The sequence below is a fragment of the Entelurus aequoreus genome, linkage group LG22 (genome assembly GCF_033978785.1).
Source record: "Entelurus aequoreus isolate RoL-2023_Sb linkage group LG22, RoL_Eaeq_v1.1, whole genome shotgun sequence".
Classification (NCBI taxonomy): Eukaryota; Metazoa; Chordata; class Actinopteri; order Syngnathiformes; family Syngnathidae; genus Entelurus; species Entelurus aequoreus.
In genome coordinates, this window is record NC_084752.1 from 3,257,097 (window position 1) to 3,280,032 (window position 22,936).

At 27.4% G+C, this 22,936-nt stretch overlaps 1 protein-coding gene across 1 annotated transcript in view; it reads right to left on the reverse strand.

Annotated features, from left to right (window-relative positions):
- LOC133639870 (collagen alpha-1(IX) chain-like) overlaps positions 1-22,936 on the reverse strand; it is a 27,584-nt gene continuing 4,648 nt past the window's right edge. Inside the window, exons 2-5 of the mRNA XM_062033534.1 lie at positions 5,420-5,525; positions 2,612-2,689; positions 2,355-2,534; positions 1-5 (exon numbers count right to left, since the gene is read on the reverse strand). Of these exons, the coding sequence (XP_061889518.1) occupies positions 1-5; positions 2,355-2,534; positions 2,612-2,689; positions 5,420-5,525 (369 nt within the window). The remainder of the gene's footprint in view (positions 6-2,354; positions 2,535-2,611; positions 2,690-5,419; positions 5,526-22,936) is intronic.

Consider the following 22,936-nt stretch of genomic DNA (forward strand, 5'->3'; position numbering starts at 1 on the left):
TCACTCTGAAAGAGGAGTGTATGCTTGATGTGAAGACAATGTGATCAAAGTCAATGTCATTTATTCCAATAAATACTGACAAATGCTGATTAGCATACTGACCTCTTTACAAATGTCAAATGGGGAGAATTTTAGGACGAAAAATCCAATGTGTGAAACTACATATGTATTCAAACTACATATATATGTATGTATGTATGTATATATACATACATACATATATGTGTATGTATATACAGTATATATGTAAATATATATATATATATGTATGTATACACACATGTATACATGTGTGTATACATAAGTATACATGTGTATACATGTGTGTGTATACATGTATGTATACATACATGTATACATGTGTGTATACATAAATGTATACGTATGCATGTATATGTATGTATACGTATGCATGTATACGTATGTATACACACATGTATACACATGTATACACATGTGTATACGTATGTATACACACGTGTATACGTATGTATACACACGTGTATACGTATGTATACACACGGGTATACGTATGTATACACACGGGTATACGTATGTATACACACGGGTATACGTATGTATACACACGTATATGTATGTATACACACGGGTATACGTATGTATACACACGGGTATACGTATGTATACACACGTGTATACGTATGTATACACACGGGTATACGTATGTATACACACGGGTATACGTATGTATACACACGGGTATACGTATGTATACACACGTATATGTATGTATACACACGGGTATACGTATGTATACACACGGGTATACGTATGTATACACACGGGTATACGTATGTATACACACGTGTATACGTATGTATACACACGTGTATACGTATGTATACACACGTGTATACGTATGTATACACACGTGTATACGTATGTATACACACTTGTATACGTATGTATACACACATGTATACGTATGTATACACACATGTATACGTATGCATACACACATGTATACGTATGTATACACACATGTATACACACATGTATACACACATGTATACATATGTATACACACATGTATACACATGTATACACACTGGTATACACACATGTATACACACATGTATACATATGTATACACATGTATACATATGTATACACATATGTATACACACATGTATACATGTATACACACATGTATACATGTATACACACATGTATACACACATGTATACACACATGTATACACACATGTATACACACATGTATACATATGTATACACATATGTATACACACATGTATACATGTATACACATGTATACATGCGTGTATACATATGTATACACGCGTGTATACATATGTATACACGCGTGTATACATATGTATACACGCGTGTATACATATGTATACACACGTGTATACATATGTATAGACACGTGTATACATATGTATACACACGTGTATACATATGTATACACACGTGTATACATATGTATACACACGTGTATACATATGTATACATGTGTGTATACATATGTATACACACGTGTATACATATGTATACATGTGTGTATACATATGTATACACACATGTATACATATGTATACACACATGTATACATATGTATACACACATGTATACATATGTATACACACATGTATACATATGTATACACACATGTATACATGTGTATACACACATGTATACATATGTATACACGTGTACACATATGTATACACACGTGTATACATATGTATACACACGTGTATACATATGTATACACATGTGTATACATATGTATACATGTGTGTATACATATGTATACACACGTGTATACATATGTATACATGTGTGTATACATATGTATACACACGTGTATACATATGTATACATGTGTGTATACATATGTATACACACATGTATACATATGTATACACACATGTATACATATGTATACACACATGTATACATGTGTGTATACACACATGTATACATATGTATACACGTGTATACACACATGTATACACACATGTATACACACATGTATACATATGTATACATATGTATACACGCGTGTATACATATGTATACACGCGTGTATACATATGTATACACGCGTGTATACATATGTATACACGCGTGTATACATATGTATACACACATGTATGTATACATACATATGTATCCATGTATACATACATGTATGTATACATATGTATACATATGTGTATATATATGTATACATGTGTGTATACATGTGTGTATACATGTGTGTATACATACGTATACATGAGTATACATACATGTATGTACACATGAGTATACATACATGTGTATACATACATGTATGTATACATATGTATGTATACATATATGTGCCTGCTTCCTGTAGTCTTGGTGAAGTGTACGCAGATGCTGCCAAACACACGGCGGCCTCGCAGAAACCCGGGAGTCCTTGTGGACCTGCTTTACCAGGATGACCCGCCCCGCCGGCTGCTCCCTGCGACCCTCGCTCGCCTGGTGGGCCGCCTCGAGTCACGCCGTCAACACCTGGAGGACCTGAGGGTGTGAGGACAGTGCTGGTAAGTTACAGTCCTACATTACATAACTGGAATGTTCTTTTCACCAGCACTCACCTTGGATTCCGTGAAGTCCTGGTGGTCCTTGATGAGGTTTACCTGGCTCTCCTCTCTCACCCTTGGCTCCTCTCTTTCCTGACCACAACAAGAAAGAGAACAGATCCTTCAAGCAAGCACAGGTTGGTGATCACATTCATTATTTGTTATTGTGCTAAGTAAACATATGCATACATATACATATGTATGTACATACATATGTATGTTCATAAATACATACATATGTATGTTTATACATACATACATATGTATGTATGTTCATACATACACACATACGTATGTATGTTCATACATACATATGTATGTAAGTTCATACATACATACATATGTATGTTTATACATACATACATGCATACATATGTATGTACATAGATATGAATGTTCATAAATACATACATATGTATGTTTATACATACATACATGCATACATATGTATGTTCATACATACATACATATGTATGTTTATACATACATACATACATACATACATATGTATGTTCATACATACATACATATGTATGTTCAAACATACATACATATGTTCAAACATACATACATATGTATGTTCAAACATACATATGTATGTATGTTCAAACATACATATGTATGTATGTTCAAACATACATATGTATGTATGTTCAAACATACATACCAATGTATGTTCATACATACATACATACATATATACATACATATGTATGTTCATACATACATACATATGTATGTTCATACATACATATGTATTTTCAAACATACATACATATGTATGTTCAAACATACATACATATGTATGTTCAAACATTCATACATATGTATGTTCAAACATACATACATATGTATGTTCATACATACATACATACATACATACATACATACATATGTATGTTCATACATACATACATACATATGTATGTTCATACATACATACATACATACATACATATGTATGTTCATACATACATATGTATGTTCATACATACATACATACATATATATGTTCAAACATACATACATATGTTTGTTCAAACATACATACATATGTATGTTCAAACAAACATATGTATGTTCATACATACATACATACATATATATGTTCAAACATACATACATATGTATGTTCAAACATACATACATATGTATGTTCAAACATACATACATATGTATGTTCAAACAAACATAGATATGTATGTTCATACATACATACATATGTATGTTCAAACATACATACATATGTATGTTCATACATACATACATACATATGCATGTTCATACATACATGCATACATATGTATGTACATATGTATGTTCATACATACATATGTATGTTCATACATACATATATCTGTATGTTTATACATACATGCATACATATGTATGTACATACATATGTATGTTCATATATACATACATATGTATGTGTATACATACATACATGCATACATATGTATATTCATACATACATACATACATACATATGTATGTTTATACATACATACAAACATACATATGTATGTTCATACATACATATGTATGTTCAAACATAAATACATATGTATGTTCATACATACATACATACATATGTTCAAACATACATACATATGTATGTTCATACATACATACATACATATGTATGTTCATACATACATATGTATGTTCAAACATACATACATATGTATGTTCAAACATACATACATATGTATGTTCAAACATACATACATATGTATGTTCATACATACATAACTACATATGTATGTTCATACATACATATGTATGTTCATACATACATACATATGTATGTTCAAACATACATACATACATACATATGTATGTTCAAACATACATACATATGTATGTTCATACATACATACATACATACATATGCATGTTCATACATACATACATATGTTCATACATACATATGTATGTTCATATATACATACATATGTATGTTTATGCATACATACATACATACATTTGTATGTTCATACATACATACATTTGTATGTTCATACATACATACATACATACATACATACATACATACATACATACATACATACATTCATACATTTGTATGTTCATACATACATATGTATGGTCATACATACATATGTATGTTCATACATACATACATATGTATGTTCATACATACATATGTATGTTCATACATACATACACACATACATACATACATAAATACATATGTATGTTCATACATACATATGTATGTTCATACATACATACATATGTATGTTCATACATACATACATATGTATGTTCATGCATACATACATATGTATGTTCATACATACATATGTATGTTCATACATACATATGTATGTTCATACATACATACATACATACATATGTATGTTCATACATACTAACATACACATGTATGTTCATACATACATATGTATGTTCATATATAATTACATACGTATGTTCATACATACATGCATACATATGTATGTTCATACATACATACATACATACATACATATGTATGTCCATACATACATACATATGTATGTTCATAGATATATACATACATATGTATGTTTATACATACATATGTATGTTCATACATACATATGTATGTTCATACATACATACATATGTATGTTTATACATACATATGTATGTTCATACATACATATGTATGTTCATACATACATACATATGTATGTTCATACATACATACATATGTATGTTCATACATACATACATACATATGTATATTCATACATACAAACATACATATGTATGTTCATACATAACTGGAATGTTCTTTTCACCAGCACTCACCTTGGATTCCGTGAAGTCCTGGTGGTCCTTGATGAGGTTTACCTGGCTCTCCTCTCTCACCCTTGGCTCCTCTCTTTCCTGACCACAACAAGAAAGAGAACAGATCCTTCAAGCAAGCACAGGTTGGTGATCACATTCATTATTTGTTATTGTGCTAAGGAAACATATGCATACATATACATATGTATGTACATACATATGTATGTACATACATATGTATGTTCATAAATACATACATATGTATGTACATACATATGTATGTTCATAAATACATATGTATGTACATACATATGTATGTTTATACATACATACATGCATACATATGTATGTACATACATATGTATGTTCATAAATACATACATATGTATGTTTATACATACATACATGCATCCATATGTATGTTCATACATACATACATATGTATGTACATACATATGTATGTTCATAAATACATACATATGTATGTTCATAAATACATACATAGGTATGTTTATACATACATACATGCATATGTATGTATGTACATACATATGTATGTTCATAAATACATACATATGTATGTTTATACATACATACATACGTATGTTCAAACATACATATGTATGTTCAAACATACATACATATGTATGTTCAAACATACATACATATGTATGTTCAAACATACATACATATGTATGTTCAAACATACATACATATGTTCAAACATACATACATATGTATGTTCAAGCATACATATGTATGTATGTTCAAACATACATACATATGTATGTTCATACATACATACATACATATGTTCATACATACATACATACACACATACATTTATATGTATGTTCATACATACATATGTATGTTCATACATACATACGTATGTTCAAACATACATACATATGTATGTTCAAACATACATAAATATGTATGTTCAAACATACATACATATGTATGTTCAAACATACATACATATGTATGTTCATACATACATATGTATGTTCATACATACATACATGCATATGTATGTTCATACATACATATGTATGTTCATACATACATATGTATGTTCATACATACATATATATGTTCAAACATACATACATATGTATGTTCAAACATACATACATATGTATGTTCAAACATACATACATATGTATGTTCATACATACATACATATGTATGTTCAAACATACATACATATGTAAGTTCATACATACATATGCATGTTCATACATACATACATATGTATGTTCATACATACATACATATGTATGTACATATGTATGTTCATACATACATATGTATGTTCATACATACATACATATGTATGTTCATGCATACATACATACATTTGTATGTTCATACATACATGCATTTGTATGTTCATACATACATACATTTGTATGTTCATACATACATACATACATATATACATTTGTATGTTCATACATACATATGTATGGTCATACATACATATGTATGTTCATACATACATATGTATGTTCATACATACATACATACATATGTATGTTCATACATACATACATATGTATGTTCATGCATACATACATACATACATTTGTATGTTCATACATACATACATTTGTATGTTCATACATACATACATACATGCATTTGTATGTTCATACATACATACATTTGTATGTTCATACATACTAACATACATATGTATTTTCATACATACATATGTATGTTCATATATAATTACATATGTATGTTCATACATACATACATATGTATGTTCATACATACATACATATGTATGTTCATACATACATATGTATGTTCATACATACATGCATACATACATATGTATGTTCATACATATATACATACATAGATACATATGTATGTTCATACATACATACATATGTTCATACATACATATGTATGTACATATGTATGTTCATACATACATATGTATGTTCATACATACATACATACATACATTTGTATGTTCATACATACATACATACATACATACATGCATTTGTATGTTCATACATACATATGTATGGTCATACATACATATGTATGGTCATACACACATACATATGTATGTTCATACATACATACATATGTATGTTCATACATACATATGTATGTTCATACATACATACATATGTATGTTCATACATACATACATATGTATGTTCATACATACATACATATGTATGTTCATACATACATGCATACATACATATGTATGTTCATACATACATACATACATATGTATGTTCATACATACTAACATACATATGTATGTTCATACATACATATGTATGTTCATATATAATTACATATGTATGTTCATACATACATACATATGTTCATACATACATACATATGTTCATACATACATACGTATGTTCATACATACATATGTATGTTCATACATACATACATACATATGTATGTTCATACATACATATGTATGTTCATACATACATATGTATGTTCATACATACATACATACATAGATACATATGTATGTTCATACATACATATGTATGTTTATACATACATACATACATACATATGTATGTTCAAACATACATACATATGTATGTTCAAACAAACATACATATGTATGTTCAAACATACATACATATGTATGTTCAAACATACATACATATGTATGTTCAAACATACATACATATGTATGTTCAAACATGCATACATATGTATGTTCATACATACATACATACATATGTTCATACATACATACATACATATGTATGTTCATACATACATATGTATGTTCATACATACATATGTATGTTCATACATACATACATACATACATATATATGTTCAAACATACATACATATGTATGTTCAAACATACATACATATGTATGTTCAAACATACATACATATGTATGTTCAAACATACATACATATGTATGTTCAAACATACATACATATGTATGTTCATACATACATATGCATGTTCATACATACATACATACATACATATGTTCATACATACATACATACATATGTATGTATATATGTATGTTCATACATACATACATACATACATTTGTATGTTCATATATACATACATTTGTATGTTCATACATACATACATAAATACATACATGCATTTGTATGTTCATACATACATACATTTGTATGTTCATACATACATACATACATTTGTATGTTCATACATACATATGTATGGTCATACATACATATGTATGGTCATACATACATATGTATGTTTATACATACATATGTATGTTCATACATACATATGTATGTTCATACATATATACATACATATGTATGTTCATACATACTAACATACATAATTACATATGTATGTTCATACATACATACATATGTATGTTCATACACACATACGTATGTTCATACATACATACGTATGTTCATACATGCATACATACATATGTATGTTAATACATACATACATAGATACATATGTATGTTCATACATACATATGTATGTTCATACATACATATGTATGTTCGTACATACATACATACATATCTATGTTCATACATATATATGTATGTTCGTACATACATACAAACATACATATGTATGTATGTTCGTACATACATACATACATACATACATATGTATGTATGTTCGTACATACATACATACATACATACATACATATGTATGTATGTTCTTACATACATACATACATACATATGTATGTATGTTCGTACATACATACATACATACATACATACATACATATGTATGTTCGTACATACATACATACATACATATGTAAGTATGTTCGTACATACATACATACATATGTATGTATGTTCGTACATACATACATACATACATACATACATATATACATATGTATGTATGTATGTATGTTCGTGCATACATACATACATACATACATATGTATGTATGTTCGTACATACATCAGAATCAGAATCACAATAGTTTTATTGCCATTGTTTGAGAACGGGTTCACAAACTAGGAATTTTTCTTGGAGCAAACGTGCGACATAAAAGACATATAACATATTTGGTAATAAAAAGAGCTGTAACTGAGCTATCAGATAGACTTAGAAGGGATTCAAGGAGCTGCTGTTAGGAGTTCTTGTTCATTGGCCTGATGGCCGAGGGGAAAAAAGTGTTCAGGTGGCGGGAGGTGTGGGTCTGGATGGAGCGTAGTCTCCTGCCTGAGGGGAGAGGGGAGAATAGTGTGTGTCCAGGGTGAGAAGAGTCAGCTGTGATCCCACCCACACGCCTCCTGGTCCTGGAGGAGAACAAGTCCTGGAGGGATGCGAGCTTGCAGCCAATCACCTTCTCCGCAGCACGTACGATGCGTTGCAGTCTATTCTTATCCTGGACTGTGGCGCCGGGGAACCACACTGTGATGGAGGAGGTCAGGATGGACTCTATGATGGCTGAGTAAAACTGCACCAGCATCTCGGTCGGCACCTTAAGTTTCCACAGCTGCCGCAGGAAGTACGTCCTCTGCTGGGCCTTCTTGATGAGGGAGCTGATGGTCAGCTCCCACTTGAGGTCCTGGGTGATGGGGGTGCCCAAGAAACGGAAGGAGTCCACAATGGGGACGGGTCAATCAGGGTGAGGGTGAGGGGGGATGGTGGGGCTGTGACTTTCCTGAAGTCCATGATCATCTCCACTGTTTTCTGGCCGTTCAGCTCCAGGTTGTTGAGGCTGCACCAGGACGTCAGCCGGTCCACCTCTCTCCTGTAGGCGGACTCATCGCCATCATGTATGTATGTACATATGTATGTACGTACGTACGTATGTATGTATGTATGTACGAACATACATACGTATGTATGTACATACGAACATACATACGTATGTATATATGTACGAACATACATACGTATGTATGTACATACGAACATACATACGTATGTATATATGTACGAACATACATACGTATGTATGTACATACGAACATACATACGTATGTATGTATGTACGAACATACATACGTATGTAAGTACGAACATACATACATGTGTATGTATGTACGAACATACATACATATGTATGTATTTATGTATGTATGTATGTATGTATGTACGAACATTCATACATATGTATGTATGTATGTATGTACGAACATTCATACATATGTATGTATGTATGTCCGTACATACATATGTATGTTCATACATACATACATACATATGTATGTACATACATATGTATGTACATACATAGATACATATGTATGTTCATACATACATACATACATATGTATGTACATACATATGTATGTACATACAGAGATACATATGTATGTTCATACATACATACATATGTATGTTCATACATACATATGTATGTTCATACATACATACATATGTATGTTCATACATACATACATACATATGTAGGTTTATACATACGTACATATGTATGTTCATACATACATATGTATGTTCATACATACATATGTATGTTCATACATACATACATATGTATGTTCATACATACATACATATGTATGTTCATACATACATACATATGTATGTTCATTCATACATACATATGTTCATACATACATACATATGTACGTTCGTTCATACATACATATGTATGTTCGTTCATACATACATATGTATGTTCGTTCATACATACATATGTATGTTCGTTCATACATACATATGTATGTTCGTTCATACATACATATGTATGTTCGTTCATACATACATATGGATGTTCATACATACATACATATGTATGTTCATTCATACATACATATGTATGTTCATACATACATATGTATGTTCATACATACATACATACATATGTATGTTCATATATACATACATATGTTCATACATACATACATATGTATGTTCATAAATACATACATATGTATGTTCATACATACATACATATGTATGTTCATATATACATACATATGTATGTTCATACATACATACATATGTATGTTCATACATACATACATACATATGTATGTTCATTCATACATATGTATGTTCATACATACATATGTTTGTTCATACATACATATGTATGTTCATACATACATATGTATGTTCATACATACATATGTATGTTCATACATACATATGTATGTTCATACATACATACATATGTATGTTCATACATACATACATATGTATGTTCATACATACATACATATGTTCATACATACATACATATGTATGTTCATACATACATACATATGTATGTTCATATATACATACATATGTATGTTCATACATACATATGTATGTACATACATACATATGTATGTTCATACATACATATGTATGTTCATACATACATATGTATGTTCATACATACATATGTATGTTCATACATACATATGTATGTTCATACATACATATGTATGTTCATACATACATACATATGTATGTTCATACATACATACATATGTATGTTCATACATACATACATATGTATGTTCATACATACATACATATGTATGTTCATACATACATACATATGTATGTTCATACATACATACATATGTATGTTCATACATACATACATATGTATGTTCATACATACATACATATGTATGTTCATACATACATACATATGTATGTTCATACATACATACATATGTATGTTCATACATACATTCATACATATGAATGTTCATACATACATTCATACATATGAATGTTCATACATACATTCATACATATGTATGTTCATATATACATATGTATGTTCATACATAGATATATATTTGTAGTTCTAGATATATATGTCTAGATTTAGATATGTAATGCTAGATCTAGATAACTAGATCTAGAATTATACATCTAGATCTAGCATTATATATCTAGATCTACATATATATATCTAGAATTATTTATCTATATAACTAGATCTAGATATATAATTATAGATCTAGATATGTAGATCTAGATATATAAATAATTCTAGATCTAGATATATATATCTAGATCTAGTGATATATATCTAGATCTATAATTATATATCTAGATCTATATATTTATATATCTAGATCTAGTTATATATATATCTAGATCTAGAATTTTATATCTAGATTTATATTTTTAGATCTAGAAATATACATCTAGATCTAGTTATATTATTATAGATCTAGATATATATATAACTAGATCTAGATATATATTTCTAGATCTAGATGTATAATTATAGATCTAGATATATATAAATCTAGATATATATATCTAGATCTAGTATTATACATCTAGATATAGAATTATATATCTAGATCTAGAAATATATATCTAGGTCTAGTTATATATATATATGTAAATCTACAATAACATAACTAGATCTAGCTATATGATTCTAGATCTAGATATCTAGATCTAGATATATAATTATAGATCTAGATATATATATCTAGATATATCAGTCTAGATCTAGATATATAAGTTTAGATCTAGATATATATATATCTAGATCTAGAATCATAGCTAGATCTAGAATTATATATCTAGATCTAGATATGTATATCTAGATCTAATTATTATATTATAGATCTACATCTATATATATATATCTAGATCTACAATTCTAGAACTAAATATATATCAATAGATCTAGACATATATATCTAGATCTAGACTGATATATCTAGATCTAGATATATATATCTAGATCTATAATTATATATCTAGATCTAGATATCTAGATCTAGAATCATATAGCTAGATCTAGAATTATATATCTAGATCTAGATATATACATCTAGTTATATTATAGATCTAGATATATATATAACTAGATCTACATATATATTTCTGGATCTAGATGTATAATTCTAGATCTAGATATATATAAATCTAGATATATATATATAGATCTAGTATTATACATCTAGATCTAGAATTATATATCTAGATCTAGAAATATATATCTAGGTCTAGTTATATATATATATCTAAATCTACAATAATATAACTAGATCTAGCTATATGATTCTAGATCTAGATATCTAGATCTAGATATATAATTATAGATCTAGATATATATATCTAGATCTAGATATATCAGTCTAGATCTAGATATATATCTAGATCTAGATATATAAGTCTAGATCTATATATATATATATATATCTAGATCTACAAATCTATATCTATAATTATATATCTAGATCTAGTTATATATATCTAGATCTAGAATCATAGCTAGATCTAGAATTATATATCTAGAATTATATATCTAGATCTAGATGTGTATATCTAGATCTAGTTATATTATTATAGATCTACATCTATATATATATATAGATATACAATTCTAGATCTAGATATATATCACTAGATCTACACATATATATCTAGATCCAGACTGATATAGCTAGATCTAGATATATATATATCTAGATTTATAATTATATATCTAGATCTAGAATCATATAGTTAGATCTAGAATTATATATCTAGATCTAGATATATACATCTAGATCTAGTTATATTATTATAGATCTAGATATATATATATAACTAGATCTAGATATATTTCTAGATCTAGATGTATAATTCTAGATCTAGATATATATAAATCTATATATATATATAGATCTATATATATATCCAGATCTACATATCTATATCTATAATTATATATCTAGATCTAGTGATATATATCTAGATCTAGAATTGTATATATATATAGATGTAGATCTATAATAATATAACTAGATCTAGATATACACATCTAGATCTAGATATATAATTCTAGATATATAATTCTAGATCTAGCTATGATTCTAGATCTAGATATATATAACTAGATCTAGATATATAATTATAGATCTAGATATATATATGTAGATCTAGATATATCAGTCTCGATCTAGATATATATATCTAGACCCAGAATCATATAGCTGGATCTAGAATTATATATCTAGATCTAGACTGATATATCTAGATCTAGATATATATATATATCTAGATCTATAATTATATATCTAGATCTAGATATCTAGATCTAGAATCATATAGCTAGATCTAGAATAATATATCTAGATCTAGATATATACATCTAGATCTAGTTATATTATTATAGATCTAGATATATATATAACCAGATCTAGATATATATTTCTAGATCTATTTTTATAATTATAGATCTAGATATATATATCTAGATATATCAGTCTAGATCTAGATATATATATCTAGATCTACATATCTATATCTATAATTATATATCTAGATCTAGTGATATATATCTAGATCTAGAATTGTATATCTATATATATATAGATGTAGATCTATAATAATATAACTAGATCTAGATATACACATCTTGATCTAGATATATAATTCTAGATATATAATTCTAGATCTAGCTATGATTCTAGATCTAGATATATATAACTAGATCTAGATATATAATTATAGATCTAGATATATATATGTAGATCTAGGTATATATCAGTCTAGATCTAGATATATATATCCAGATCTAGATATATAAGTCTAGATCTAGATATATATATCTAGATCTACATATCTATATCTATAATTATATATCTAGATCTAGTTATATATATCTAGATCTATATATATATATATATCACTAGATCTAGATATATAATTATAGATATGGATATGTAGATCTAGATATATATATCTAGATATATATATCTAGATCTATAATTATATATCTATATATCTAGATCTAGAATCATATAGTTAGATCTAGAATTATATATCTAGAATTATATATCTAGATCTAGATATTTATATCTAGATCTAGTTATATTATTGTAGATTTAGATATATATAACTAGATCTACATCTAGATGCATAATACTAGATCTAGATATATATATATATAGATTTATATATATCTAGATATATATATCTGAATCTAGAATTTTATAACTAGATCTAGAATTATATATATAGATCTAGATATATATAACTAGATCTAGAAATATATCACTAGATCTAGATATATATATCTAGATCTAGATATATAATGCTAGATCTAGATGTATAATTCTAGCTCTAGTTATATATCGCTAGATCTAGATATATATATATCTGGATATATATATCTAGATATATAATTCTAGAACTATATATATATATATCTACATCTAGATATATATATATATATCTACATCTAGATATATAAGTCTAGATCTAGATATATAAGTCTAGATTTAGATATCTAGATATGTATATCTAGATCTAGAATTATATCACTGGATCTAGATATATCACTAGATCTATATATCTAGATCTAGAATTATTTATATATCTAGATCTACATATCTAGATCTATAATTATATATATAGATCTATATATTTATATATCTAGATCTAGTTATATAGATATATAATTCTAGATATATATATGTAGATCTAGATATATAATGCTAGATCTAGATGTATAATTCTAGATCTAGTTATCTAGATCTAGCATTACATATATATCTAGAACTACAAATATATATCTATGTATGAACATACATATGTATGTATACATATGTATGTATGTTTTAACATTCATATGTATGTTTGAACATTCATATGTATGTATGTATGTATGAACATACATATGTATGTATGAACATACATATGTATGTATGTATGTATGAACATACATATGTATGTATGTATGTATGAACATACATATGTATGTATGAACATACATATGTATGTATGTATGTATGAACATACATACATATGTATGTATGAACATACATATGTATGTATGTATGTATGAACATACATATGTATGTATGTATGTATGAACATACATATGTATGTATGTATGTATGTACATACATATATACATACATACATACGTATGAACATGCATATGTATGTATGTATGAACATACATATGTATGTATGTATGTTCATAATATGTATGTTCATACATATGTATGTTCATACATACATACAAATGTATGTATTTTCATACACACCTATGAACATACATATGTATGTACATATGTATGTATATACATACATCCATATGTATGAACATACATACATACATATTTTTGTACATACATACATATGTATGTATGTATGTACATACATATGTATGTATGTACATACATACATACGTATGTATGGTCATACATACATATGTATGAACATACATGCAGTATGTATGTGTGTATGAACGTACATATGTATGTATGAACATACATATGTATGTACATATGTATGTATGAACATGCATATGTATGTATGTATGAACATGCATATGTATGTATGTATGAACATACATATGTATGTATGCATGAGCATACATATGTATGTATGTATGAACATACATATGTATGTATGTATGAACATACATATGTATGTATGTATGAACATACATATGTATGTATGAACATACATATGAATGTATGTATGTATGAACACACATGTGTATGTATGAACATACATATGTATGTACATACTTACATATGTATGTTCATACATATGTATGTTCATACATATGTATGAACATACGTATGTACATACTTACATATGTATGTTCAAACATATGTATGTATGAACATGCATATGTATGTATGAACATGCATATGTATGTAGGAACATGCATATGTATGTATGAACATACATATGTATGAACATGCATATGTATGTATGAACATACATATGTATGTATGAACATACATATGTATGTACATACATATATACATACATACGTATGAACATGCATATGTATGTATGTATGAACATACATATGTATGTATGTTCATAATATGTATGTTCATACATATGTATGTTCATACATACATACAAATGTATGTATTTTCATACACACCTATGAACATACATATGTATGTACATATGTATGTATGTACATACATCCATATGTATGAACATACATACATACATATTTATGTACATAGATATGTATGTATGTACATACATACATACATATGTATGAATGTACATACATACATACGTATGTATGGTCATACATACATATGTATGAACATACATGCAGTATGTATGTGTGTATGAACATACATATGTATGTATGAACATACATATGTATGTACATATGTATGTACGTATGTATATATGTATATAAGTGTGTTCACACATACCTGTGAACATACATATGTATGTACATATGTATGTATGAACATACGTACGTATGTATAAACATACATATGTATGTATGAACATATGTATGTATGAACCTACATATGTATGTATGTATGAACATACATATTTATGTATGTATGAACTTACATATGTATGTATGTATGAACATACATATGTATGTATGTATGAACATACATATGTATGTATGTTCATACATATGTATGTTCATACATACATACAAATGTATGTATGTTCATACATACCTATGAACATACATATGTATGTACATATGTATGTATGTTCATACACATGTATGTACATACATACATAAATATGTATGAACATACATACATACATATTTATGTACATACATATGTATGTATGTACATACATACATACATACGTATGTATGTATGTGTGTATGAACATACATATGTATGTATGAACATACATATGTATGTACATATGTATGTACGTATGTACATATGTTTATAAGTGTGTTCACACATACCTGTGAACATACATATGTATGTGCATATGTATGTATGAACATACGTACGTATGTATGAACATACATATGTATGAACATACATGTGTATGTATGTTCATACATATGTATGTTCATACATATATATGTTGATATGTATGTATGTATGTATGAACATACATACGTATAAATGAACATACATATGTATTTATGAACATACATATATATGTATGAACATACATATGTATGTACATATGTATATAAGTGTGTTCATACATACATATGTGCATACATACATACATACATACTTATGAACATACATATGTATGTATGAACATACATATGTATGTATGAACATGCATATGTATGTATGAACATACATATGTATGTATGAACATGCATATGTATGTATGAACATACATATGTATGTACATACATATATACATACATACATACATACGTATGAACATGCATATGTATGTATGAACATGCATATGTATGTATGTATGAACATGCATATGTATGTATGTATGAACATGTATATGTATGTATGTATGAACATACAAATGTATGTATGTATGAACATAAATATGTATGTATGAACATACATATGTAAAAATGAACATACATATGTATGTATGAACATGCATATGTGTGTATGAACATACATATGTATGTATGTACATATGTATATAAGTGTGTTCATACATACATATGTATGTGCATACATACATATGAACATACATATGTATGTATGTTCATACATACCTATCAACATACATATGTATGTATGAACATGCATATGTATGTATGAACATGCATATGTATGTATGAACATACATATGTATGTATGAACATACATATGTATATATGAACATACATATGTATGTATGAATATACATATGTAAGTATGTATGTATGTACGAACATACATATGTATGTACATACATATATAGATACATACATACGTATGAACATGCATATGTATGTATGAACATGCATATGTATGTATGAACATGCATATGTATGTATGAACATGCATATGTATGTATGAACATGCATATGTATGTATGAACATGCATATGTATGTATGAACATGCATATGTATGTATGAACATACATATGTATGTATGAACATACATATGTATGTATGAACATACATATGTATGTATGTATGTACGAACATACATATGTATGTACATACATATATACATTCATACATACGTATGAACATGCATATGTATGTATGAACATGCATATGTATGTATGAACATGCATATGTATGTATGTATGAACATACATATGTATGTATGAACATGCATATGTATGTATGCATGAGCATACATATGTATGAACATACATATGTATGTATGAACATACATATGTATGTATGTATGAACATACATATGTATGTATGTATGAACATACATATGTATGTATGAACATACATGTGTATGTATGAACATACATATGTATGTACATACTTACATATGTATGTTCATACATATGTATAAACATACATATGTATGTACATACTTACATATGTATGTTCATACATATGTATGTATGAACATGCATATGTATGTATGTATGAACATACATATGTATGTATGAACATGCATATGTATGTATGAACATGCATATGTATGTATGAACATACATATGTATGTATGAACATGCATATGTATGTATGAACATGCATATGTATGTATGAACATACATATGTATGTATGAACATACATATGTATGTACATACATATATACATACATACATACGTATGAACATGCATATGTATGTATGTATGAACATACATATGTATGTATGTATGTTCATAATATGTATGTTCATACATATGTATGTTCATACATACATACAAATGTATGTATTTTCATACACACCTATGAACATACATATGTATGTACATATGAATGTATGTACATACATCCATATGTATGAACATACATACATACATATTTATGTACATACATATGTATGTATGTACATACATACATACATATGTATGTATGTATGTACATACATACATACGTATGTATGGTCATACATACATACGTATGTATGGTCATACATACATATGTATGAACATACATGCAGTATGTATGTGTGTATGAACATACATATGTATGTATGAACATACATATGTATGTACATATGTACATATGTATATAAGTGTGTTCACACATACCTGTGAACATACATATGTATGTACATATGTATGTATGAACATACGTACGTATGTATGAACATACATATGTATGTATGAACATATGTATGTATGAACCTACATATGTATGTATGAACATACATATGTATGTATGTATGAACTTACATATGTATGTATGTATGAACATACATATGTATGTATGTAGGAACATACATATGTATGTATGTTCATACATATGTATGTTCATACATACCTATGAACATACATATGTATGTACATATGTATGTATGTTCATACATATGTATGTACATACATACATATGTATGAACATACATACATACATACATATTTATGTACATACATATGTATGTATGTACATACATACATACATACGTATGTATGTGTGTATGAACATACATATGTATGTATGAACATACATATGTATGTACGTATGTACATATGTATGTGCATATGTATGTATGAACATACGTACGTATGCACCAACATACATATGTATGAACATACATGTGTATGTATGTTCATACATATGTATGTTCATACATACATATATATGTTGATATGTATGTATGTATGTATGAACATACATACGTATAAATGAACATACATATGTATTTATGAACATACATATGTATGTATGAACATACATATGTATGTACATACATACATACATACTTATGAACATACATATGTATGTATGAACATGCATATGTATGTATGAACATACATATGTATGTATGAACATACATATGTATGTATGAACATGCATATGTATGTATGAACATACATATGTATGTATGAACATACATATGTATGTACATACATATATACATACATACATACATACGTATGAACATGCATATGTATGTATGTATGAACATGCATATGTATGTATGTATGAACATGTATATGTATGTATGTATGTATTAACATACAAATGTATGTATGTATGAACATACATATGTAAAAATGAACATACATATGTATGTATGAACATGCATATGTGTGTATGAACATACATATGTATATACATATGTATGTATGTACATATGTATATAAGTGTGTTCATACATACATATGTATGTGCATACATACATATGAACATACATATGTATGTATGAACATGCATATGTATGTATGAACATGCATATGTATGTATGAACATGCATATGTATGTATGAACATACATATGTATGTATGAACATGCATATGTATGTATGAACATACATATGTATGCATGAACATGCATATGTGTGTATGAACATACATATGTATATACATATGTATGTATGTACATATGTATATAAGTGTGTTCATACATACATATGTATGTGCATACATACCTATAAACATACATATGTATGTATGAATGAACATGCATATGTATGTATGAACATGCATATGTATGTATGAACATGCATATGTATGTATGAACATACATATGTATGTATGTATGTACGAACATACATATGTATGTACATACATATATAGATACATACATACGTATGAACATAGATATGTATGTATGAACATGCATATGTATCTATGAACATGCATATGTATGTATGAACATGCATATGTATGTATGAACATGCATATGTATGTATGAACATACATATGTATGTATGAACATACATATGTATGTATGAACATACATATGTATGTACATACATATATACATACATACGTATGAACATGCATATGTATGTATGTATGAACATACATATGTATGTATGAACATACATATGTATGTACATATGTATGTATGTACATATTTATATAAGTGTGTTCATACATACATATAGACGTACATATGTATGTGCATACATACATATGAACATACATATGTATGTATGTTCATACATACCTATGAACATACATATGTATGTATGAACATGCATATGTATGTATGAACATGCATATGTATGTATGAACATACATAAGTATGTATGAACATACATATGTATGTATGAACATACATATGTATGTATGAACATACATATGTATGTATGAACATACATATGTATGTATGTACGAACATACATATGTATGTACATACATATATACATACGTATGAACATGCATATGTATGTATGAACATGCATATGTATGTATGTATGAACATACATATGTATGAACATGCATATGTATGTATGCATGAGCATACATATGTATGTATGTATGAACATACATATGTATGTATATATGAACATACATATGTATGTATGTATGAACATACATATGTATGTATGTATGAACATACATATGTATGTATGTATGTATGAACATACATGTGTATGTATGTATGAACATACATATGTATGTACATACTTACATATGTATGTACATACTTACATATGTATGTTCATACATATGTATGTATGAACATGCATATGTATGTATGAACATACATATGTATGAACATGCATATGTATGTATGAACATGCATACATATGTATGAACATGCATACGTATGTATGAACATGCATACGTATGTATGAACATGCATATGTATGTATGAACATACATATGTATGTATGAACATACATATGTATGTATGAACATACATATGTATGTATGAACATACATATGTATGTATGAACATACATATGTATGTATGAACATACATATGTATGTATGAACTTACATATGTATGTATGAACATACATATGTATGTATGTATGTATGTACGAACATACATATGTATGTACATACATATAT